The 27,067-nt window shown below is 40.8% G+C and overlaps 1 protein-coding gene and 1 long non-coding RNA gene across 3 annotated transcripts in view; one reads left to right on the top strand and one right to left on the bottom strand.

The window, feature by feature from the left end:
* The window catches only part of nalcn (sodium leak channel, non-selective), a 72,336-nt gene that overhangs the window by 13,725 nt on the left and 31,544 nt on the right, over nt 1-27,067 (top strand). For both annotated transcript variants that reach the window (XM_038720990.1, XM_038720989.1), the window contains 5 exons: nt 933-1,075; nt 1,359-1,463; nt 9,722-9,808; nt 24,651-24,782; nt 26,824-26,991. In XM_038720990.1, the coding sequence (XP_038576918.1) occupies nt 933-1,075; nt 1,359-1,463; nt 9,722-9,808; nt 24,651-24,782; nt 26,824-26,991 (635 nt within the window). The remainder of the gene's footprint in view (nt 1-932; nt 1,076-1,358; nt 1,464-9,721; nt 9,809-24,650; nt 24,783-26,823; nt 26,992-27,067) is intronic.
* On the bottom strand, nt 5,368-6,227 carry LOC119904370. The gene is made up of 3 exons (XR_005444690.1): nt 6,170-6,227; nt 5,714-5,882; nt 5,368-5,613 (listed from the first exon to the last, which is right to left on the bottom strand). It is a non-coding gene; the product is annotated as an uncharacterized LOC119904370 (long non-coding RNA).

Genomic DNA, 27,067 nt, shown 5'->3' with positions numbered 1-27,067 from the left:
TCAATGTTACAGCAGCCACCGGCTTTACCGGAGGAGAAAGTAGCAAACACTTTAAATACGGCCAGCAGGTTTTTATTTGATTTTATAAAGGTTAAAAATACTGGAGATTTATGGGGAAACATTTAAACGGGAGGATACCATCCACGTTTGTCACAAAGTAAATACGGTGACATGCACAGCACAAATATTATTTACACAGTACAAAATATTTAAAAAATACCAAAACTAAAACTCTGTCGGTAGCATCGTGTTTTTGTTTTGCATGACTGATAAGACCTAATCAGAAAGCCACATGTGAGTGTCAGAGTCCTCCGGTTTTGCCCACAGGCTAAGCTTCGTTTTCAAACTCATTGACATTGCTTCATGTCTGAAAAAGACTTTGGTGCTAGCTTGCTTTGAAAACTGCTCAGACCGCTGACTGTAGTGAAACCATTTTAGCTGCCGGTTAAAAATTTGTCTGGCGAATATCGCATCATCTGATTGGCTCTTTTGTTCGGCCTTTTTAGGGACCACCGATCAAACTGGTTAAGGCAATTATCGTCCGATTACGATCGGAGACCACAAGAGGACACAGTCCACCTGCAGTTTTTTCAAACATTAAAATATTATGGACTGTTTTTTCTTTCAGGATTAAAACTTTTTTGTCTCTTTTTCATTATGAAGAAGGGAACTCTGAGGATACTGGGGTGCTGTACTTGTATCTGCAAGCTGTCAGAATGTACATTCTTTATAGATAAAAAGAGAAACTCAAGGTATTGTCTTTTTGAAAGGCTTAGTCTGAGTGGAGCCATGACAATTTGTTTGAGGCACTTCACTATGTTCAGCAAAAGACTGATACTGACACTTGTTTCAATAACATCTAACATCTAACAATATCTCTGCTTTTCATCTGACTGTACATCTCTCTGACTCTCATGTCTGTCTCTCTTTAGGTACGAGTATCTTTACTGTGTATGAGGCTGCATCACAGGAGGGTTGGGTGTTCCTCATGTACAGAGCCATTGACAGTTTTCCTCGCTGGCGCTCCTACTTCTACTTTATAACTCTTATTTTCTTCTTGGCATGGCTTGTCAAGGTTAGAACCAGTCTCTCTCTCCTGCACTTTTCATAATGCTTTCACCTCCCCTGGCATTGCACCAAAAAGTTTTGGTTAATTGACGTTACCTAATCTTTTTCCTAGAGACATAACAATTTCCCCTTGTTAGTAGAATGGTCTCTGGCTAATGAGAGAATGAATATCACATCACAGATAGTGAAAGGAAGCCAAGAGATGTACCTGCACTTTGGCATTTATTTTTAATTGTCTCAACTCTCTTAATCTCTCTGTTTTACTCTTTCTATATCTTTCTCTTTAACAGAATGTGTTCATTGCAGTCATCATTGAGACATTTGCTGAGATCAGAGTGCAATTTCAGCAGATGTGGGGGTCAAGGAGCAGTACCACCTCTACTGCTACAACACAGGTACAACTGTCAAACTCACAGACACATGTGGCAACTAAATCTGACCTGATTCTAAAACATTTTTGAACACCGGCTTTCTTTGAAGCTTGGTACAGAGTGTAAAAAAATCTGTTCATTCATCAATGTTCAGTTCATCAAAGTTGCATGGATTCAGAAGAATCAAAGGAATGAACACAAACACATTCTGACAGGAATGGCTTTCTTAAGGGATAGAGGAGTGCATGGTCATCAGTAAATACCTTCACTTAACTTGGCCACCTAAGGGGCCCATAGACTATCAGATGTCAGTTTTTTTTTTATAAATTGGGCATCAGAGTATAAAAGATCAAATCAGTCTAGTTTTAGACTAGACCAGAATAAAAGCATAAAGCAGATTAAGCAGATTTATTTGGCCAATTGAAAAGGGGCATGCAGGTTGCAGACTGTTGCTCCATGCAGTTGGTCCTTGTGATGTGAAATGTTACCTGTCTTGGAGAAGAGGATTCACCTCCATTCATTGCACCTGCGCTGGAATCAAACTCTTGGAGAGGTTATGAACTCTTCTGGAGGTGACAAGGGTGCAACGCATTAGCCTGGTGTGGTCATACACCTTAGGCCACAGATTGATGATAAGTGTTTAAGTTTTATTATCAGATTTGGATGAACGGGAATGCTGCCAGACAGACCTGGTAAAATCCAAACATGTAGTGAAGGTTGTCTGTGAGGTCTTCAGCTCTCATATCCTTTTTTTCCTGTATCCTGGGGAAGTTGGAGACATGGAGTTCAATAGTGCAGCTTCAGTGGTTGAAGAAGCAAAAACTCATGTGCAGGAGTTCTGTGAGGAGGCCATAGAGGAGGGCATTTCTTGGTCTCAAGGAGACTCTGCAAAAGAATTCAGAAAGGAGAGGCAGTGTCTTGCCCAGGCTGGGCCTTTGCTGAGCCATCCAGTTCATGTATAATCAGAGTGAAAGCCATTTTCGTATTCCTAGCAGTAATTGAAGCTGGTTGTAAGGCTCTTTATTCTATGATTTTTTGACTGATTCTGTTGGTGTTTTTCATGGAAAGAATCCCATGGGGCAGCCAAGTCGTAAAGAGTGCCCACTTTAGAGACTTCAGGATCACATCTGTCTTTTAATGATCATGGTTCTCCTGGCTTCATCAGAACATTACGACCAGCTGAAGTTTGGATGAGAGTCAGCACCTCCAAGTCTGAGGTCATAATATTCTGCCTGTAAATGTGGGTTGCCCTCCTTTTGTTGGGAATGAGTTACTTACTCAGGTGAAGGAGTAAGGGTATAATGGGTTTTTGTTCACTTTCAAGTATGGGTAAGCAAAAGCAAGAAACTCACTTGCAGATTAGTGCATCACCAACAATACCAGCCATTTGTGGCAAATAGTGAGCTTAGCTTGGAGATTAAGCTCTTGATTTACCAGTCAGCCTATGTTCCAACCACTCGTAAAAGTCATGAGTTCTGAGCAGTGGCCAAAATTAGTTTATGCTTGGGGTCACCCTTTGAGACAAGGTAAGGAGGTTGGACTTCTGGGAAGAGCTTGGAGTATAATCACTTCCCCTGGGCTTGTAAGGACCATTTCAGGTAGTTTGGGAATCTGATCAGAAAACATCTCTATGGAGGTTTTCTGGGTTCTAACCGGAAGAAGGCCTTGAGGCAGACCAAGAAAGTACTGGAGGGATTATCCCCTTGGGATCCACTAGGAAAAGCTGGAGGTCACGGCTCGGCTACCTGGTTTAGCTTTACTTTGCCTTACCTCATGTAGCCTTACAGCAGTGGTCGGCAATAGGGGGCCCGCAGGCCCTGCCAGCAATAATATCTGGCCCGTGGCCAGATTACTTTAATGACGGCAAAACCCCCCAACATTATAGCGGCTGGTGCTGAACCAGACCTCAGTCATGACAGCAAAAGTTACTCACATAATCACTTCCTCTTAAAGGCAGGGTAGGCAAGTTGCTTCTGAAACACTTTTTGTCATATTTGTTGAAACTGTCTTTATACACCAATGCATATTAAGAAGTTAGGCGCTCTGAAAAAGAGAGTATAAAAATCGGCTTTCTGTAGTCCTCTCAGGGCTGCAATAAACACAGCCATTCGTTTCATTCGGACCGAATGCAATGATTGCCTGGGTGACTGTCACTCTCCCTCGCTGCCATGGCTACCAGCCGTGCTGCTACAGGAGCTGCCCCCATGCGCGAACCGGTCAGCTCTCAGACCTGACGAGCGAAGCGGTCAGATCGGAGGAAATATCTGCGTGGCTTTTCAACAATGGTGACTAACAACTGAGGAACACCAAGGGACTGAAAAGTTACACCGTTGTGGCTTTATTTCTGCTGGACAGGTAATCTGGCTTTTATCATTTTGATGGTAATTTGTTACTTTCATCGCTAGCAAACGTAGCTACCTACTTAGCATACAGCTAACGGTTGCTATGAGTGCAGGCTGGTGTAGGAGCCAGAGTAGAGACGATGAATTATATCTAGCTGTAGGTGATCTGGAAAACAGAAGTGCAATCTGTGTTTTCCTATGCTATTAGGTAAGACAATGTAGGTGTAGACTGCGCCGGTTTAGTTATTCACCATATAGGTTTATTATACTATGTTTACACCTATCTTTACACCTTGTATCTAATTTGTTTGTGTAATTATCTTGTGTCTGCAGGCGCTGTTTTACTGTGTGTTACTCTTTTACAAATGATGTTAGCTGTGTGTTTGTAGTTATGAGAAAGACATTTCAACGTTAGTGTACATAAACAATGATGTCTAAAGGTCCCCAAGTATCTGTGTTTCTGGTATATAAGCTACCTATAATATAGTTTGACATTGTTCGTAGCTAAACCTACTGTGTGAAAACCTTTTACTGTAACTGGTGTTATGCAATTACTTATTTTACCAGAAGTAAAAAATGTTTTATTTCTAATGTACCCTCAGGTCACCTGCAGTCTGCCAACACCCTGTGCTTCTCACCAGTACACTGATCAGACAATGCTGGTTGGCCTGGATTACAAACACCGTGTCTACAGTCCTGCCAGGAGAAAAGCTGATGACACAGTTCAATATGTTGTATTATGAGTACTCCTATGCATTTTACTCAATACATTTATAAGTGATGAATCAAAACATATTAAACAGTATGAGGAATACAGATAGATGGTGCTGATTTATTGTTTTGATTGCATTTTATGAGGAAATAGTTTACTTATTACTCTATAAGAGAACAATGTATTATCAGGTACAGCAAGGTGTACAACAAAAAGTCCAGGAAGTGGAGCTTGTACTCATTCTCCTCCTCCTCCGGTTGTCTACTACTGAGGAGATGCCTAGAAGCAGAACTAGGAGACCTGATGATCCCTGTCAACATGGGGTTCAGTCAGGTGTCCCTGCCCCAACTGTATTGCTAGATACAGCAAAATATAAAACAAAAAGTAATATGGTTGGTTTTGAAATGTGGTAATCATGTTAGAGAGGTGACTGTGATATATTTAATCATCTCCACAGCAGCGATACGATGCTACGAGTAAAGTCTGAACTGTCTTCATAATCAGTCGATACATCTGGACACCTTGTCTCTTCCTGTATATACTTATTTTATTGATGTTTTAAAAATGATCTATTTGTGATATAGGTTGTAGTTTTAGTCGTATATAATAACAATAAACAAGTGTTATACCACATTTGGATGTCATTATTTCAGACATAAATGTAGTTGCTTGATTGTTTATGCTGCAAATGTAAAGAAAAGGCATTTATCATTTTCAATGTTTTATTTAAAAAGGAATGAAAATATTATCCAGAATAGGGATAAATATCTTTGTATTTTCTCTACCCTCCTGGGAATAAAATGAAAACAATGTATAGGTATTCATTCACACAGTGGAGGGAATTATTTGTGTAGCAGTTGGTGAATTACATCTTACACCCTGCTACGATTAAACCTCTGTATTGTCCTAATAGATCAGGATAACGGTTGCATATCTTCCAGAAACAGCAACTTAGTATCACAACTCTGTGACCAAGTGCTCCACATTGCCACACTACAAACTGTCTGTATGCTGCCTGACTGAACTGTCTGTTACTCTGTCCTGGGTCTGGAAGGTCAGCCTTGCGTGGTGCATGGAAACACTGTAGTCTGGATGTTGTCCACAGTGCTCAGATTCTGGCCTGTAAAGGAATATATAGTTGTTAGAACCCCAAATGGGAAAGATCGGTGTAATAGGACAGAATAATAGACTAATATTAAAATATATATGTATAGATATACCTGTTCATATGCTGTTGTTGGAGTGTGAAGCTCGACATAGGTCCTAGAAGATGTGGCAGTCCTCCCTCCTCTGCTTCGCCTCGACCCCAGTCCTGGTTCTGTCCCGGTTTGTGCTTGGCTCTGTGGTGCAGTCCTCATCAGAGATAATAATGCTGTCACCATGGAAGCTCTAACATGTATAACAACGTACATGCTATGAGTCTAACACGAAATACACGTTCGTGTAGTATAACTGATGGTAACTAGAAAATGTGTATCAGCCTGTTTTTAGCTTTGCCCCATGTTGCCACAGCTGTTAGCACAGCTACCTGTTGCTAACAGTTAGCTAGCCAGCTCGTTACTGATTAAAACTCGTTTTTTTTAACCTATCCATTAATAACATGCTAGCTTGATAGTGAGTACTAACAGCGTGTTAGTTGTTTATTTTCACAATGATAAAGTTAGATGTTTTCTTACCCTGATGTGAGCCGCTGCTCTCTGCTCGTCACGCTGTCCTCGTCCTCCTGCGGTGTCGGCAACGCGCGTTCACGTATTTTGGGGACGTGGTTTTGGAAGGAGCCCAGAATGGAGGGGGTGGGAGTTTCTCTGTTGGATAATGTCAAAATCCAGCAGTTTCTGGCTAGTTTCTCAAACTTACCTACCCTGCCTTTAAGTGATTGTGCCTACAAAATAAAGGCGCAAGAACATGTTTGTAGCAGTACTTTATATCGTGTTTAATTGAGAGGTTTTACTGTGAAAAGTTCTGAAGGAAATTCAAAAGAGTCTCTGGCTTGCTTGACATACCCCTGAAAAAGCCATGAGAAAACGTGAGATCGGATTCCCCTGAATGAGAAATGCAGGAATTTCCTCTGCTTGGAGATACTGGGGAAATGAAAATAAGCGTCCATAGGACGATGTGGACCAATCGCGGGGGGGAATACACGTCTGTATATGCTTTATGTGAACATATAAAACAATCACTTCATAAACAATTTGTTGAAAAGGGAGAAATATAACATTAGCGATAAGAAGGGATTGAACATACAACCCTTCGAACAAGAGTCCTGTGCACTACTGACTGAACTAAACAGGCACACAGTAAACGGCAGATTATAAATGATAAATTGATTATATAAGATTTCTCACCTCATTCAGTCCAAACAGCACCCGTTCATGTTGGTGATTAGCATTATCTTGCCCCTTTTTCAAGTTTGAATGTTTAGCTGTCTTACAAATGTTCTCTTAGGTATGAGAGGAGTTGTTACTCTGGTCTTGATTATTATTAGGGGTCCAAGCCTGAGTGGGCTGGGAACCCGCGAATGCGAATGCAAGGCATCGCGGTTCCCAATACCAGCGGAGCTGGGAACCCTATTGTAATCGCTTGAATTTTTATTATTATTTTTTTCTTCCGTGCATAAAACTGATACTGCGGCCTAGATGGGAACTGCTACGGACGCGAAACTCACAAGGTAGGTTTGCAGCCTCAAGAGTACCTCAGGCGCAAAAATCTGCACACTTCTACCTCTAGGGGGCGCTATAAGCAAGGTCAACGCGTTTGGCCTTGGAACTCCCGCTCACGAAGGCGGATATCAAAAACCTTATATCCGTGCGTTCGGGGGACCGAGCTGAATCTTGTGGTATGGGCCACGCCCATTTCCGCCTAAACTTTTTTTTCACTACATCGCGAAAACTGAAAAAACTATTTTAATTAACTCCTCCGAACCCGCAAGTCCGATCGACACCAAACTTGGCACGGATAATCTCTGGACCAAGCTGATGAAAGTTTGTAGAGGAAATTTTGATCCAACTAAAAATGTCCCAATAATAGGTGAACAAATGTTTGCGAAAAACGCTATAAACAGGAAATGAGGTCATATCTTGGAATGGCCGATCGACACCAAATTTGGAGCATTAATGTGGGACGCTGACTCTGACCCTGGCATTCGCGACTAGGTGGCGCTATTTAATTCCAATAAATTGTTCCTCTAACCACAAGTCTCATTGACATGAAACCCAAGCCGAATTGTTCAGCATGGTCCCCTGACTCAAGGCACCAAACTTCACCCAAATATGGTGCTGTTATTACACATTAAAGACGTAAAAAAAATCCATTGACTTACATGCATTTTATATCTCCAGAACCACAAGTCCGATTGATACCAAATTTGGGCCAATTGTTCCAGATGGGGCCCTGATGACACAATTTGGTGCAATTCGTCCAAAAGGTGGCGCTATAATGGAAGCTCAAATACCCCATTCATTTCAATGGGATTTTGAACCAAGGGACATTTTGCCTCATAACTACGGCCCACTATATCGCACATTCATAAACCTTATGTCTACGTGTTTGGGGGATGCTGCCGATTCCGATGGTATAGGATACGCTTCTGTGCGATGACGTTTTAATTTGCTAAATAGCAAAAACTGGAACACCTATTTTAATTAACTCCTCCGAAGCCGCAAGGCCAATTGGCACAAAACGTGACACGGACCATCTCTGGATCAAGCCGAAGAAAGTTTGTAGAGGGAATTTTGATCCGCCAAAAACGGCCGAATTATAGGCCAACAAATTTTTGCGCAAACGCTAAAAACACGCCCATACACATACATTAATTTCAGATCTCCGTAACTGCAAGCCCCTTTCATTTATAACTCTGGTCATTTATTCTCCATGGGCTCCCAGAGCCGCGCCAGGGCGCACGGGTTGACTCGCGCGCCCTCTGCGGGGCTTGCAGTTCTATTTTTTCTCTTGAAATGATACACATTTGATACACTTCCACACTTATAGTAGACTACCTTGGATTGCCAAAGAGGGTAGAGAAGTGGTTATGAAGCAGAATAAATCAAGAGATTTAAGTTTGAAGTTTTTTTCTGAATCTTTCATACATTACAATTGAAAAGTGGGAAGACGGGAGAGTCATTGTTTCAGAACTGAATGTAAGGTTTGGTATATATAACAATAATAAACATAATAAGTTTGACATTTTTAATCGTAATGGAGTTGGCCTGACAAGCGGTGAACTGTTTTCAGTGCCCTTATTCCCTCTTAGTCTTTAAAATGATACATCTTGGAAAGTCATTAAACTAAAACCTCTGTTGCTTCAGCCATGATGGAAAACAGGCTGGTGCCACTGGCTTGCATATACTGCTATGTCCTTGAAAACAATTAGCCTGTCTTTCCATTATCAAAATTAATTGCAATCACATCGTCATGCCCCAATCTTTATCTTAAAGGGGTAAAAACTAATTAGCTGTGGCATAACACTTAACTGTCAATCACAGAGGCTGAAACAAAATGCTTCTTTCTTCATTTTCCCTTGAGAGGAAGGCTGATATAAGGTGGCCCCAGGAGACACAACCCATGCCACACTCCCTGTTCTTTGACTTTGCTATACTGTCTCCAGACTATTGAGGCTTTTAACAGAGATTAGGCTGTAAAGCCTAACTGTACTGATAAAATGACAATGGATAAATCCACTTTTGTTTCACAGGATCAGGATTTCTGTCCCACATTTTGATGAGTGGAGTTGTAATTAAGGACTGAACTTGAAGTTGAATTGCACCAAAGTCCTCTTTGGCTTCATTGAAGTTGAATGATATCAACACTATGTGTTTGACATTAAAGAGAGTATTCTCTTTGCCACGTTATAATAAAAACAAGATGTTAAAAGCTATGGATTTCATAATAGTGCCTATTACTAAGTTGTTGTGTTCATGTTTTAGATGAATTGATATTCATGAGTGAGCCAGCTGTCTTGTGAGTTTGAAGGTCTCTGCTGTGATATTGGTGTGTTTTATTTCTGGTGTTAGGTCCTCAGGCCTACATGCTGTATTTAGTATCTATCATACTGTGTTTGAGTGGATACGAACCTGTGTGTGTGATGCCTTCAGCTTTTTTGTGGCCACAGATGTTTTATGAAGATGTAGCCAAAGGATAGATGTGTGTGTTTGAGTTTTGTCCAGTATTTTGAATGGTGTGCAGGCCTTTTTTGTGTGTTCTGCCCCTAATGTGCTGTCCTTGCGCCACAGATGTTCCATGAAGATGCTGCCGGGGGATGGCAGCTTGTAGCTGTGGACGTCAACAAACCACATGGCCGAGCGCCTGCCTGCCTCCAGGTAAACACACCACATCATTAATATGCTGTTGATGTTGCTGGTGTAAAGTGTTTCTCTCTCTCTCACACCCACACACACAGAATTCTATGAAATATGTTCAACTTATGTGACAGGTGTTACCTGAACATACATAATTTAAAAATTTCCTGAACTATAAAAGCTGAACTGTGCATATGTGTATGTACTTGTGTGTGCGACACTTTCTATTTTAATTAAAATGTCTCTCTTGATGTTGAAATGCTCTGTGTTAATAGAGAATCAGTAAACCTAATCCATTTAACAAGTGCCACAAATTCACACAGTATCACCTCATTGTTTTCACATTGTCCGTGTCTTCAAATGGCTGTGTCACACGACTAAATGATGGGATTTTAAATGAGGGGAGGCTTATGTTTGATGTGTAGAGCTGCACTAATGATGTTGCTCCAGTGATAGATGAGTTTTAAATGACGTCTACATGATGAACGCCACTCTTGCCTCGTGGTCAGTGTGATCCAAATGGTAAGGCTTTAAAGATAAGCTGAAAGCAGCGGGTGTTGCTTACAGCTGGCCCTCTGTTGATATCAGTGTGGTGTAAAAGGATGAGCCCTTGCTGTGAGAGATTGCCAATACAGTCTACGGCTATGAGAGAGAGGATAGCTGTCAACCGACCCTCATGGAGCAAATACTGTTCCAGTGCTGAGCTAGAAGGAGGCACACACACAAACAGAGAGGAAGAAGGCACATAATAAAATAGAGAAATGGGGTAGAGAGGTTTGGATGAAAAGAGAAAACGTGAAATATGCAGTATTCCCATTAAAGCAGCGTGTCCTCCAGAGCCTCATCATCAGTTGAAGGAAAGATTTAGATAGAGGGATAACCAGAGGGATAAACACGGCTGACATTCCTCTGAGCCCTGTGCTCCATTATATGGAACACCCAAAGACTGCCTCATGCGCTCATACCAAAATAGCAATTATTGTCATCCTGTGCCAAAAAGAAGACCACTTCTGACAGTAGAATGAATGGTTAACAGATTGCCAGAGAAGGGTATTAGGCCATGTTCAGACTGACAATAGCATGATTTCAAAAAACACAGCTTCCATTTCAATGAGGCTGATGCATTGGAAAAGTGGGGTGCCAACTCAGAGGGCTCCGGCAAAACAACACCGGGGGTCTGGCAAAAATGTTTAACCTGGTCTTACTTTTGCCACAGTTTGACATAACTGAGCTATGCATTGCGTTACCTAACAAATATTGTCAAAGACACATTCCTGGTTGATCCCTTAATGTAAATGACATTATTCTGCTGTTTACTTTGTTATAGTCGAGTTGGTGAAAGGATATCCAGCTTTCTAGTTTTAAAATCTGCTAAAAATCATTGTGCGCCTATGAAGTCATGGCTTATTAGTCAAACTAGACAACCACACTGGGTTTTGTAGCACCAGGAACCAGTGAGTGATATTTTAAGTCTGAACACCGCCTTAAGGATGCAGACTTTGTGGGCCCGACTTCTTGTGAGACGGACTGAGTTACACAGTGTTTTAGTGGGTCAGAGTGAACAACTCACACCTCCATCACATGGACTGTTTCAGCTCTGGGCAATGGCCCAGAAATTGTGATAAATGTCTTCTGTCAAAGAGAGCCTGACACATGAAAAGCACCTTAGAAAGAGAGAAGTAATAGGACTGTTACACAAGACATTTATCGCAATGCTCTGCCAGTGATACAAGGTCGCAGAGTGGGAGAAAGGTATCTAACTGAAAAAACAGGATAACGAATCAGAGAGTGGTCAAAGGATTTCTCATTGAAAGAAGGAGGCAGCCGGTACTTGTATTGAACTGGATGTATGGTTCAACATGTAATTTGAGTTCTCATTTGGCATTGCACACTTTTAAAAAAATCAAAATGACAGAGGAGGATCTGATATTCATACAACAAAAGTTACTGTAATTTGCGGTTTCTACCATATATCAGTGTTGGAGTATTATTACGCTGAGTTCAATGGCAATGTTGTGTTTTAAATGAACTCTTCCTACAGTACCAGTGCATGACAACCACTGCATTATTAAAGGGAGACTATGCGATTCTGCAGAGAGTTTGTTGATAAACAAACTCATGAACAACAATTTCCATGGTAACCAGTCCTACTCTGCTGAAATATAGCAGAATCCACAGCCTCTGCTGTCCGAGAGCATGTTAGCCTCAGTAGGAGGGCATGTTTTAGCAGTACTGTAGAAGGTGTAACAACAGGCCTGTCAATATTTAAAAATGTATTGAAGCAAAATACTTTTCTAAGTCTAAATCTAAGACACGGAGTAGTTCGGTAGGATTATCGAGAGCAGGGACGTGCACAGGAATTTTGAAGGGCAGTTGCTCTGACCTGAAAAAAGGCCCCCCCCCCCCCCCCCAAAAAAAAAACAAACAAAAAAACATGGGCTATATGAAGGACAGAGAAAAAAACATTTTTTTATTAAAAAATATACAAAAAGTAAAAACACTTAAATACAGCACTCAATAACCTAAACTACTATTAATAACAAAACAGAAAAACATGACTCGAGTCATGAAAAAAGAGTTCCTTATATTATTGTTTATTGTTTTTTTTAATCATTATTATTTTTTATTTTTTTTCCTTTTTTTTTTTATTTGAAAATAAATAATCTAGATTGAATTGACAGATGGGGAAAACTCGCTTCTAATAAAATATTAAATAAAAAAACGCTTAGATTTCGGAAAAAATACAATCCTTTTTAACCTTTTGGCTTCCCGTACATTCAGTTGCGCTTCTAGCTCGTATTCACTTCTGTTGGTACGTATCACGTATGGTAACTGGGCAAAACTACGCATGATTTGTTGTAGTATGATTGCATAAAGGAAGGAAACAGGAATTCCGGTAGGGAACAGAATCGACTGACGTGCAGGCAGCGCTGCAGCAGTGCAGCCACTTAAACAGAGTTTGCCCTTCCCCTACTGACTTTCACTTTCGGTGCCCAAATGGAAGTGAATGAGGCTTTGCGATCGCGATTATTTTTTTATTTATTTTATTTTCTCGGAAGGGCGAGTCGGAAGGGCAACTTGAGTCAGGAAAGGCAAACGGGCAGTTGCCCGGGCAACCAGAGCAACCCCCCTGTGCACGTCCCTGATCGAGAGGAATAGGTACAATTAGTGAACAAACATCATCAAACATGTAAGCAGACAAACACAGCATCTAAATGCAGCAGAGAGTTATTTGAAATAGTTTGTACTAAAAGACAGTGACTGATAAGAGTTGGGAAGCACAGGAGCGACTGTTTATCTCCAGGGCCGAAGTCAAAGCTAACTTTGGGGCAAACCTCCTTCACTCTTTATTCAACAGTTGGCAGCAACACAAAGGAGCTCCTCTTTAGTCCTGAGAAGCTGCAGTCTTTATTCACCGGCCTCTGGAACTTCTACTGTATATTTACTGCTAAACAAGTGTCACTGCTAACCCGCTTCTCTCTATTGGCCGGGGCACTGTTCACACACGCGCTCCGTCTATTTCTACTCTACCCCACACATACTGACCGCTACGGCAAAGCTAACAAAGCTAACCAGCTGGGATCATCACAAACATGACAACAGACAGACAAGACAATAATACTGAACCTGTCGTTTATGTGGAACAGCAAAGCTAACGTTAGCCTACTCACCTGTCCAGCAGGTGACAGAAACAGAGCAACCTCAGCATTGGTTTTCGTTCCTTTCCAATCTCGTAGATTTATCCAGAATTGAAACCCCTCACAGATTTTAACACAGGCCTTCCCCTCGCCTGGTCATATAACTTGTCCCACAATTCCTCAGACCTTTACCTCTGTGGCTGTTTCTGTCATCTTCACTGCTAAAGTCTCGTAAGAAGTCCAGCATGTTCGAAATTACCGCTGTTTGTTTACATTCTCTCTCCCACTGCTTCGAGCGCGCCACCGCCACCTGCTGCTCGCTCCGAGCAGCTTTGTTTGTGCTCAATTTACACACTCAGGGGCTGTGTAGGGAAAACAGGATTTTTTTTCAGAGCACACGAAAAACACAGAGCTACCTACCCATGAGGAAATATTCGCTGAATTTAACAAAAAATTATTGGAAAAGAGACGCAAAGTATCCCTTTAAGGTATGGATAAAGTATGGTTACAGTAAAGAAGGATTGTGGTTATGGCAAACAAACTGTGGTTAGGATATGGTTAAGGACGTATATCATGTATGTCAGAGTGCTATGTTGAATCCCATCAGGGCCAAGTAAAACATTTGTTTAAGTTAGGCAAATCGGCAAACAAGAAATTTGTTGTCCAGCATCAAAGTTGAACATGTAATCTCCACACCTTTACCATTACTACATAGATGATATTTGACATCCTTCCTTCTGTATATTAACCTGGCCTACCTGACAGCATGTATTTGTTATACATACGTATACATTTGTTTGTTGCAGTCAAGCACCAAGAACGCCTGTAAACCACAGTTGTGTGAAGATATTCATAAAGGTGTCACTAGCCACTCCTGATACAATAAATATGTAATCAATAAAATTGTTTTTCATATATTACTGATATTCGTCATTGCCATATTAATATCCCCTTTATATAGCATCAAAGTGATTGTATGGATCTTATGACACAATCCAAAGGAATTAGCACAGTGGCTAGGTTACATGAGGGATGCCTTCATTTACACTTTGCAACTCATCATCTCAAATGCTACTTTACATCTGTAGCCTTGAAAACGTGTTTGAAACGCATATTTGCGTACTTGGACGGCACTTGGACATGTAGATGGACAGCAGAGTACCAGTTTCCATGGATGTTTTCGTTATTGAAAATTATTGGACTCTGTTAATACATGTATTCAAGCTGACAGCAACCCTTGGTCTCTGATAATGTTACTTGGATTTGACGACCTCCTTTCAAGCTTATATTAGGGTACTTGAGTATTTGGCTCTAAAATCCAGATTTTGGGTGAAGTGTCACTTTTAAGTGCTTTTGTTATTTAAATGTGTGCTTCTTCAGGATTTAAAGTGTCATGCATTAGACAAATAAATATCAAGTGGAAAACTTCAATTGCACTGAGAGTGACTTTGACATGCTTCATATAGCCTAGTGCTTCATTTCAAAAGTCATCCATTGTTTTCAGTTGCCAGTCACACAATGACAGCATTTTGTGGCATGTCAAACAACTCTGAAAATGTTTTGATTTTCTGATGGTGTCAAGAAAACGCAAGAGCTAACCCAGCTTCAATCCAAATGCAAAGACTTCATCAAAGATCATATAAGTGAGACAATGATTTCTGTTTTATAGACTTTAAGTCCATCTTGTCTCAGATATTTAAGTTGTGATTTTTTTGTTTGTGCCAATATTGACATTAAAATATCAAGAGGTAGGTTGGTTTAAACTAACTGTGTTTTCATGCATCACATGACAATGACTGCTCATAATGTGCTTTGACAGCTAATGATGAGAAACACGAAGAGAAAGCCAAAGTCCTTCCATCTTATTGAACTGGGAACATTGAAATTTGAGAGAACATTTGTGCTGCAGTTGGTAGTTATTAGTATTGATTATCTGAATTTCCCACATATTTTTGCAATTTTCAAATCATTTTATATTCTCAGTAAAAAACAATCAATTCATTGCCTGGGTCCTTGCCTTTGAATCTGCCCACTCCACTTATGACATGAATCAGCGGTTTCTCGGTTGCAAAAGCGATTAACCAATGAGCGCCGCTGGGGGACTAATGATTAGTCAGTCAGAGCCACGGGCAGGACTAACGCTGATACACAAGATAGATGCAGCCCGACGTCGTAGTTTGTTTTTACTTCGTTCCGCTCCACTCTTAAAACCCAGACAAATCCAGGATGTTGGTATAGTTATGTGTCAGTGTCGACACTGGATATGTTGCTCTCTAGTGATTGCAGGAGGCAATGTCAGAAAAGCAAATAGTTAATAGTAGTATGTTTGTCTCCAAATTTTGTCCATCCTGTCAGTGTAAAATGGCATTGCAAATATTTTGGCAGATATGATTCATGATTAGTGGGAATGATCACATTTTTAATTTTCACTGAAAAAACTATTCAAATCAGGAAGACATGACAGTTGTTGGGGTCTGTAACCTAACAAACATGTTTTCTTATATCTGGTGATATAGATTTGTAGACAGGGCATTTCTGCAGCACTACAGTACTTCATTATAATGCTGTTTTGTAACACATTTTACCATTGGATATTACACTTGGAAATTGTGCGATTTTGATAATATTTTGATTAATTGTGTAGCCCTAATACACCTGCTTCTCTGTTTATGTGTTTAAGTGTAGAACAGAATGGGTTATATTGTTTTTTTCAGCATTTTCTATTCTTTGATGTTGTAATTAAGAGTGTGAGAAGGCATGTCATATTACCATGGAATAATTTTTGATTAATGATGGATATCCCCTTTCTCTCGTTGCCAAACGCCTTATTCTGTTGCTTTTTCACCCATATCAAAAGGGAGCCGTGCTAGCTAAATAGATAGGTAAAGTGAAGACAGGCAGTGGAGATCCAGCCTGCAGGGCCATCTGTGAGTGTTGGGGAAGTGAAGTGTGAGTTTCTGTTCTGCTCTGCCTGGCTCCAGAGTAATAGGCCGTCAAATGATTAAAATGTTTCAGGGCTGGCAGGTGGGCGCTATCTACAGACAGGCGAGTGTCCTCCTGTTTGTCGGCTGTAAGCTCATCCATTCCTGTCCGACTGTCTTTTAAACCATCTGTATATGTCCGGTCAGGCCGTTTTGTGTCTGACTGTCAGCCTGTCGATCTACTTGTTGACGTCTGTCCATTTGTCCATGTGTGTTTGTGTCAGCCTGGGTCTGTATGGGTCCAATGGGCTGCAGCAGTTGGAGATAACACATAATTGATTAACCACCTGCTCTTTTTGGAGACAGAGAGGAAAAGGCAGCTTCCCCTCCTGAGGGGCTACATACAGAAATAGCCCTCAAAGCAGGGAGCATGACCATGTTCCTCTCCCACTCTAACAGTTGTTTTTCTAGTGATTTTATTAATCTTTCAGTAAATATTAACATAGTCCTAATAATTCTTGACAGCTTCTAAGCCATCATGGTTGTGGTGTCTTTGAACTCCAATTCCCTGAAATTATTTTGTGTGTACTTGCTCTGACTTGTATGCGAAACTAACTCTTTCCTGGATCGATTTAATAGACATATACTGTTTAAGAGTGGTATCAATCTATTTATCCCACTGCTCTGAATCTGTTCACAGTTAAGACATTGTTTTGTCTTTAGTGCTTCCTGGGTTTCTCAGTTTTTCTCTTGTCGTAGCTGTAGAGGAGGTTAATGAAGCGTCCTGTTTCGTTCCCTACAGACCTGGCCTACTAATTAGCCCCTAGTGCTCCACTATGTCATAATTACACTGCAGACAGTTTGGAAGTTATAAGCAAAAATAGAGGGTGACACTCTATACAGATGTACTGCACTGGATCAAAGAAGTCTTTAAAATACAACATAGACTAATCCGAAATAAAAATCAAGGCACTAAGAAATTTCTGTAAGAGACTAATTAAACAACTTTAGAATGACCACTAAGGAATGGTATTAAAACCATGATAAATGCTACCTACTTCTAGTAACCCAGGAGGATCATGTGCTTAATAAAACATCACCACTTTGGTGATGAGCAGCTGATGCTGCTCACTCCCCATTTCTCAGCCCTCTGTTCACAGAGCTAAATACAGAGTGATAGATAACTCAGCAGCTCACTGGGGGCTACTGAGGTCCAATTAAAGGAACACCTTTTTGACCATCCAAGCCAGAGGTTATTGATTTTCTTGAACCCACCTTTTTGACCTGCCACAAGTCTTTGCCTCAGCTTTCCAGTGACACCACTTGTATCATTTTAAACTCACGTACATATACACACAGTGTGTCAGGGTTAATATAATTTTGTCTCTATGTGTGGAAGGAGCAAGAGAGAAAAGGGAAATTGGCTGGAGAGAAAAACAACAGGAGAGGAGGGAAAGAATCACAGTGATAACATTGTTATAGATGGCGAAAAAAAGTCAACATCGGGGCATAGCAGGGTAAATCTATGTGTATAATGGGAAACAAAATCACCTGCGTGAGGATGAGGAACAAGAAGTGACTAGTCCTGTGAGATCAACACTCTTAGACAGAACACGATGACTGATTCAGATTGTTCATTTGGAGTAGACTGCAATCAGCCAGATGGACATATAGTGATATATGCTGAAATGAAATAAACTAAATGTCTATAAGGAATAGCCAGACAGGAAATGGATGCAGAGGTAGCAAAGCACAGCAAATATTATTAAGAGTAGGAGGATGCAGACAGGCAGACCATCATGTTTTATTAAGAACTGTTTCCCAGCCAGAGACATGAGTCAGCCTGCTTTAGTCAGGCCGTAATAAGCCAAGGGGCTCCCCAACCTAGCAAAATTTGACACGCCCACTCCTTCAGCCCAAAGCTTTACATTAAAATAACTTTTATACAATACAGTGGAAAAGAAAAGCTCTGATTATCATCACTTGTTTTTCCATGTTAGTTAAATGCCAGTGAAGAGACTGATGTGATAAGTCAAGTGAAGCAGTCTGTAATCCCACTCAGTTTCTTCTTAATCTTGCTAAACATTAGAGAAAAAACTGTAGCATGAGATGGTGCCAGAACATGCCCAGTCTGTTGGTGACAATTCCTGTGTGAATACTGCTATATCCTGCCAGCTATGCGCACATGTGCTACAGTCGTCTCATGTACCAGTGGAAAGAGCATTTGTTCTCCTTCGCAGTCTGAGTGAACAGACGGAGAATGAGGAAAAAGTCATTGGTCTGTCTGTCTGCCTCTCTGTCTTGGTTGTGTTATAGTCGTAGTGTTTATTTCTTCTTATTTTGAATGCTGTTTTTCATTTTTTTTACTGCAGGAAAGCACACCCAGAATACACTGTTTCCCAAAATACCAATTTGCATGGCAAAATGTCTACAACACTATTTGCATACATAATTTCTATCATGTGCACTCTATTGCAGTCAAACAAATAAGAGCATCTTATATATTTTGCAGATTGTACTGTCATGTATTAGAAATAAAGCTTTGCTTTCAGATATATTATAAATTATATTATTAACTTTATGAATATTATAAATTAAGCTTTGCTGTGCTCTTGGACAGAATGATGTCAGTGTCCCCTGGCTAAATGCGAAAACCACAACCACTTAATGTGTGGCTTCAATTCTTGCAAAACTTGACTTCAGCGCGTGTGTGTGTGTGTGTGTGTGTATGCTTTTGTCTGTGCACAGTGAGCACCTGGTGTTTCAAAGACCCAGCCAGAAGAAACACAAATAAATAGCATCCATCAAAACAAGTGTGAAAGGATTTCAGAGACACACAAGCTAAGAAACACTGAACAGCAGGGGAGGGCCATCTTGTCCCACAATTGATGCTGTTAAATTGATTCTGACATCTTGAGGCCAATATATAGTGTGCCAGTGCCATCAGCTGCATGTGGCAAACTAGGCCATTATGCCTTGGGATGGATATGGAAAGCGTTATCTGGTGAAGTGCATCAAAAAAAGGGGTAATGTGAGAGAAAAATTAAAAGGTTATTCTTGTGGCAGAGGTTACAAATGCACACTGCTCCCTAGCTTTTCCTAGCAGTGTGATTCCCAAAAGCTGATAGAGGGCAGCGTCAGGACCTTCAGAAAATCAACCGTTTCATAAACAAAAGCATGTACTTTCTGTTTTCTGTCAGTCTACCTCTATCTCTCTCGCTTCCTCCCTCACACACACGTACACACACTATCCCACATACACAACTCCGTTCTGCCAAAACACCCATGGGCGAGAGGGCCTGGTTGCTGGAAATGTCAAACTGCTTTGTCACGTCCAATCTCAGTCAGAGCGCCAAACCACTGTGTGTGTGTAGACTGGGCATGTGTTCTGCAAAAGCACCCAATCCCAAGACTAGCAGCTTTAGTGATGTGGGCTGTCAGTAAAGCTTTAAAAGAATGGCAAGAATTAATATTTCTAACAAAAAATAATGACATGTTATGTTTAATTAATGAGATAGCAAGACAAGACAAAATAAGAGCAGAAAAGACAATAGTAAATGAGTATCTCATACAAACTAGTGAAAGGCTGTCTGGGTTTTTAGGAGTACATTTAAAAGACACTACACATTTGGCTAGCCTGTGATGCTCACACACAGCTGTGTTTCCAATATCTAATGTATTATCTTAAAGAGGTGGTATTATGCTAATTTTCAGGTTCACAGTCTTAATTAGGGGTTGTACCAGAACAGGTTTACATGGTTTAATTTTCAAAAAACACAATATTTTTCTCATACTGCACATTGCTGCAGCTCCTCTTTTCACCCTGTGTGTTGTACGCTCCGCTCTTGAGCTACAGAGTGATGCATCTTACTTGTACAAAATCTTTGTTGGGAGTTGCACATGCGCAGTTCCCAGGTAAGGACTACTAGCCAATCAGAAGCAGAGAAGGGCGGGTTGTAAGAAACAAGGCCTTGCCGAAAAATGCTACCATAGCGCAAATCGATAGACTTGACTCTACTCGGCCCTGCTCCATTTTACATTGCAGATAGTACCAGAGATAGTAGGTAGCTTGTTGTAATAGCGACGCCACACACAACTGCCGCGACGTAATGTTCAATGCGACACACACACGATCCACACAGCTTTCTCTTTTTTAAGTGAAGTTTCAACATTCCTCAGAATGTAAAGACAGTTAAGCGGTATGAAAACCTTCCAGCTGTGTTTTCCTCTGCCGTTGTTGCTGCAGCGGTCTGTGTGGCGGCGGGAGCAGAGGGCTCTGTGAGCGGGCGGCTGGCCGGCCTCACACGCTCCTCCTGCGGGTTGGCGCAGGCATCCCCTGCAGCCACTTGCGGAGCTCCTCAACTCCGAAAATATTGCAAGCATTTTTGTTCCGCCATCACTTCTCATAAAACTGTCAATATTCGAAATCTACACAGCTGATTTCTCACCTCAAAACTTCTCAGAAATGGATTTAGTAATGAAATTCCATACGAAAACTGTAAAACTTTCTGTTGCTGGCCTCTGTCTGGTGCGCAACAGAAAGTTAGTGAATATTCTCTCTGACCAATCAGTAGTCTGTCATGGTTACATTTTAGTATTCCTCAGCTCGCTTGGAACCTCGACGGAGGTGAGGTGATACGAAAAAAAAAAGTACCTGGAAGCAGGTACAGGTACAACATTTCTACAATGGAAAACCTCCATTCAGATTAGCTTGGTTTGAGGGCGTGCCTGACCCCGCTAGCCGCTTGGCAAGCTTTATGATACGTTTTCATTGTGACGTCACAAGTAAAGGAAGTGAAGGGCTGGACTACAAACGAGCTGTTTTCAAGCGGTTCAGAGCAGAGCTTTCTGTGGGAGATGGGAACTCCCTTTGGGCTGGACTTTGGGCATTTTCACTTTGCAAACCTGTGCGCAAAAAAGATATAACTCAATAAAGCAGAGGGAGAAAGCCAAAAAGCATAATACCACCTCTTTAAAGAGCAACCTAACACCAGCTCAAAACCTTGTTTTTGCTGACCACCATAGTTTAACTTAACTTATACACCAATGAAAAAAGTTTACTACAGGATTTGTCAGTACAGTGTGACATCACCAATGGGTATGGTTACTGATCCAACAGAGCACATTTCTGACCACACACACATACGCAGTACCAGCACTTCTACATTTTAGTCTTTGGTGTACCATAACAATTTCTTGCAAACCGGCTCTTCTCACAAGCTGCTGGTACACCTTTCTGCCCTCTCCATATCAGGTTCTCAGGGCAATTCATAATGGCTCATCTGTTCATGTTCTTGCCGGCCTGCTTTTCTCTGTTTGCGGCTATTCTAAGTAACATTGCATAAACCTTACAAAGCCTGGCTCTAAAAGAGCACTAAGAGAACACGAACAACTTATTTTTTTTAACTTTAAGCATTGTACACAACCACACCTAGTAGATGAGTGTAGAGTTGAAACAGACTAAAAACTGTTATGGAAATTCTGTTGATGTACTCAGGATTTCCAACACAGGGAGAAAGGCAACAGCAATGCAGAGACGTACACTGTAATACCCAAACCAAATCTGAAGAATGCCTTTTGGTCCGCAATATTTATCCCTCTGCGATTCTGAATAGTCGATGTTGTATCCATACAAAGTCATTCTTAACTCAAGACTCTGGTGGCTTACCTAAGCTACAGTACATTTGAGGCTTGAGGTTACATGCAACATTCTAAAGAGAGCCAGTCAGTCTGTCTGTAATAAATGGATTACAGAGTGCATCCTTATCAAGGCAGCCACATCAACAGTCAACCCAACAGACAGAGAAGAGAGACAGAGTCTGACCTACTGTTTTTGAGAGTCAAGGCCCCTTCGGATAGAAAGCGATTTGCTTTGTCTGCGGAATGCATGCAAGCTCGCCAAGCAGTGGGCTGCCCATTGGTCGATACAGCAATAGACCACCCTGGAGCGGTGCAAGCCAATGAAAATAAATGGTGTCATAGTGCAGCGATGCGTTGGCGCATTGTGTCTGAAAGGCCCATCACAGACTGTCACCTTTGACTTACAACTAGCTCAGCATATAACCCTAACATGACCTGGGGAAACCTATGGGATATTACCCTTAATGAAGAAAAAGTTCCTTCACAGAAACTTTCAACCAGAGAGGGCAGTGAAACACTGCGTTTTCAGCCTGATATTAAATAACATTTTAAGATGATTTAATAAGTTTTTCCTCCAGAGTTTTCTTAATTAAAGGAGAGAGAAGAAGAGGAAACCCAATTTTAACTGTAACCCTAAAACCAAGCCTTAACCCACAAACAGCCCTCTGGAGAAATTGTGACTGGCTAGTAGTGCTTGCTTTACACAATTGCCCTCTTTCAAGGTCTGAAACCAACAAGACCTTCAATCTGAACAACAGAGACTAGACTGTTTCTCATACCACAAAACAACACCATGGTCCAAGAAAGGTTAAATCAAGGGCAACTGAAGATATTTGAAGAGAATTTGCTCTCTGCTGAAGAGGCTGAAGAAGCCTCTTGTATGAGAAGCGTAACATTTTCAAGTATCTTCAATACTTAAGTCCAGTTGCCCTTGAATTAACCGGCCTTGGATACCTATGACCTGGTGCCTCTATAGGCAGGATGGTATTGTTTGACAATAGGCTGCAAAACCATTACAAATGACCGTTACAAAAAAGGATTGATATGAACACTTCCAGATCCCCTTATACGGTTGTTTGTCTTATGTGGTTTAGTTAGGCAGCTAAATTCCCACCTTTGTTCCCTATTGTTAGGGAAATATTGTGGTCAGCATTAAAAGAAACTAATGTGGACAGCTATGCTAGATGGGATGGTAACAGTGATCATCCATGCCAAAGTCACATGCTTTGTTGACTCAAGCGTTCACCTCAAACTACTCACGATTACGTTTCACTAAATTCCGCTATAACATCTCTATCTTTGGCTCTATCTTTATCTTTAGCTCTATCTTTGCTTCTGACATACAACAGTCTTTACTTTAATTATCACAAGAGGTCCTTGTCAGGTATATGCAAATATAAGTCATTTAATTTGCTTAAATGCTGCCCTTTTTCTGGCGAGGACATTATCTCTAAATCTGTTGTCTCTCTGCTCCTTTTCTTAAGTTCCTTAAAACAGAAATGTGTCATGTAATTTACTCTCAATTTCAAAATTCAATAAGATACTAATTCCAACATCATTTGTTTTTAAAGCACCAAATGTGATTGCAGATCAGGCTTTCCAGACTTTAAAGAGTTTGTACTGTAAGTGAATTTGTGTGTAGGAGGTTGGATGGCAGCGGTCCCATTTTCCTGGGGTGAATTTGATCTTTCCCGCTATGCCGCAAACACTCTTCATCTGTCTTAAATTCTTCCTCTCGTGTTCCACTTTTCAATTCTTCCTATTACCAGTCTCAGATGCAAGCTTTTTTTAGGGTGGGTGATTCTACCCACTCACAAGCTGTTCATTCTTCCACATACATGCAGTTTAAGGCTGTGATCACATCTGTCATATTGTCTCCAAAGGAGCGAACAGTTACATTGTTTCTAAATGAGGAGTGTGCGTTTTGACTGGTTTTTGGGGCTAGTGTCCCTCACATTCTTTTAGATCATTATTGTTTCTATTATGTGATGTTGTTGTAGGCATTCAATGCCACTGCTATTCCCACATGAAATAACATACATTTATTGCCTCTTTCCCTGCTTGTTTCCGGCTGTCTGAATACATGCTGATTCTGCTGTCTGAGTGGATGTTTCTCCCAGCAACCAATGAAAGGCTCCTGATTGCTTAGAATTTCCTGCAGTTTAGCTGCTGGCCCTCTTTGTGTGTTACCACCTCCTTATATACAGTACAGTCTATGATTGGCAACTCCAAAAAGAAAAAAAACAACACCCGTTCTGCCAAATGTATATTCTATCATTCTTCTTCCAGTCTCTGTTCTCTGAAATTATTCTGAGATTAAATTTACACTGAAGGAAAAGCACATCTGACTTAAGAAATCTCATCACCCTGCTTCCTCTTTTTTAAAATAATTTAGTCTAGCTCAGCGGGCATTACACCTGCCTTTCTGTCCACCCGTCTTGTCTGCCTGAGTTATAACCATCAATCACACTTGAAATGATTTATCTCAGACAATGCTCTGCTTTATTATTATGGTATTGCTGGCTCATATCCAAACCAGAATTTGAACAAGTTCAATGGGAAGCAAATGCAAATGGTTTGTTGATTTTATACGCACTTCTTTTCTCTTTTCCTGTTGTGTGCAATTTACATTGATTGCAATTGAGCGTTGCTCTGTTTCCACAGCAACTGATGCGGTCCTCTGTGTTCCACATGTTCATCTTGAGCATGGTCGCTGTGGACGTCATTGTTGCTGCTAGCAACTATTATAAAGGCGAGAACCACCGCAGGCACTATGATGAGTTTTACCTGGCAGAGGTGAGATGTTTTTTTGTTTATGTCCACCGCAAAGACTCAGTTTTAACATGTGTATTATTTACAACAGCGTGAGATCATGTTTTTGATGCATCTTTTGTGAAAAGCCTATTATATGACAAACATGTGGGTTTTTCCTCCACAGAGGTTCTGATTGGTATTTTCCTGCATGGCAATGTGGTCTGTTATTAATAGGGATTTAATCCTGCATAATATGAGTGCCTTATGATATTGCCCTGTCTACTCAAATGATGTATGATGCAACTGGGGATTTTAGGTGTTTTTTAGGTTTTATGTGTCAACCAGTTTATAATCCATACATGTATACATTTATTATTGTTCAATAATGAGCGTAAGACACTTCACTTCCATTAAATCATCAATCAAATTAGGTATATGTATATTTGTTCTTTTCATTTCACTTATTTATGTTTTAAATACACACATGCACACAACACTGTATGTGTCATGCAGGTTGGTTTGATGTCATCAGTATGCAGGTGATAAGCGCCAACAAAGACAGTGAGGAGTGGGCCCACCTCCCCCGTCCATTTCATACCTCTCTTTCTCACAACACACACAGCTGAATGGAAGAGATAAGAAAAGGGAAAAAACACACACACACAATATTACCTTCTCTCACTCCCTCCAGTCATATCATACAGCCATCTATCTGCAGATTTGTTCCAATCTGTGTGAAGGCTGTGAAGGGAAAATAGGAAATGGAGGGACTGGGTTTAGAGTTAAATGGAAAAATACTGTTTTTATTGGTGAGGTGCCAATTTTATTCGCTACTTCTTACTGTTTTTCCCCATGCTGAAGACACTGGTGGTATAAGCATTCAGATAATTTACTTAAAGAAGTCCTCCAACAATTTAGTATTGCATTTACATCAAAATCAATGCAACAAGAGTCTTTGCTATGGGCCAGGCTCCAAAAAACAGAAGATCCTACATGTCCCATAATGCACATTGGTGAACTCCAAACCAGGTTTGAGTTACGTGGGAGCCAGTGGGAGCTCAGCTCCCATAAGGAGGGTCTGAGCTCCCATGGAAGCAGTAAAATCATCCATCTCTGGGGGTTTCTAATTTATCAACAACCATTATTGTTATTGTCAGAAATAATGTATTTTCATTGTAATTTGTACGTACTATTATTTACATTAAACAAGATAAACAGACTTAAATGAGCACACTTTCCTAATGAACTATGCTGCGCATCGCATGACTGACAGGATGGCTGCACTTCTCCACCATCAGCAACTATGGTGCGCACAGTTTTGACCGAACAAGTTGAGGCTGCGACCCATGAAAATGAACTCAGTTGTTTTGTAGCCTACTGTTTACTCTGTATTGACTGCAGCTTATTTGTTTAGTATTATTGGCTTTTTGATGCATCCTCCAATTAGTACAGCGCTACAAATGATAATATGCTTGCTACTGTGTGCCGGTGACAAGCAGTGCGCAAACTAATAACACTTTCATATTACCATAAAGGGCGGAATTGCGGTCTCTCCTTGAGCAATAGTCTTTGATGCCATTTTTCAGGCGATTGAAACTTAAGGGATTGCCTAATGTGAGTAGGCCTACACCCTGTTGCAATATCTCACAGACATCTGGCGCAAGTAGTGGACTGCCTTGTATGTGTGTTTGTGCGTTGCCATGTGTGTGAGAGAGGGAAATATTGAATCACGTAATAAGCAATGTGCTCTCTCTCTCTCTCTCTCTGTCTATTTTACCACCTCCTTGTCGCAGAGGTATCCTAATTTAAATCGCAGTAGCTCACATGACATGCACAAAAGTCATTCGCTTCAGGTGTCACTGCATGGCCTGACCTCGCTCTCTCTCTTTTAAAAAAATCACATATAAAATGCATCCAAAATAGGCAATTAAGCAAATAAAAGAATCACTGCACAGATAACCTTAAACATTACACAAAATCCAACTCAATTACTGTTAACACCTGACAAAAGTTATTGAGAGATATTTGTGGTGGCATGGAGTAAATGCCAATACTGATTTTTATTTTCTCTATTCTATCCCAGGTTGCCTTCACTGTGTTATTTGACCTAGAAGCTCTTCTGAAAATCTGGTGCTTGGGCTTCACCGGCTACATCAGCTCCTCCCTGCACAAGTTTGAATCTCTTTTGGTAGTGGGTACTACGCTGCACATCTACCCTGACCTCTACCACTCTCAGTTCACCTATTTTCAGGTATGGATACACATATGCACATTTTTACAGTATGCACTTGTACAAATGCATGTATGTACATAAATCCATTTATATC

This window comes from Micropterus salmoides, unplaced genomic scaffold (genome assembly GCF_014851395.1).
Source record: "Micropterus salmoides isolate LMB-PRFRI ecotype aquatic unplaced genomic scaffold, ASM1485139v1 Ms_hic_scaffold_15, whole genome shotgun sequence".
NCBI lineage: Eukaryota > Metazoa > Chordata > Actinopteri > Centrarchiformes > Centrarchidae > Micropterus > Micropterus salmoides.
Note: the sequence above shows the minus strand (reverse complement) of the source record. Positions and strands in the feature narration are given on the sequence as shown.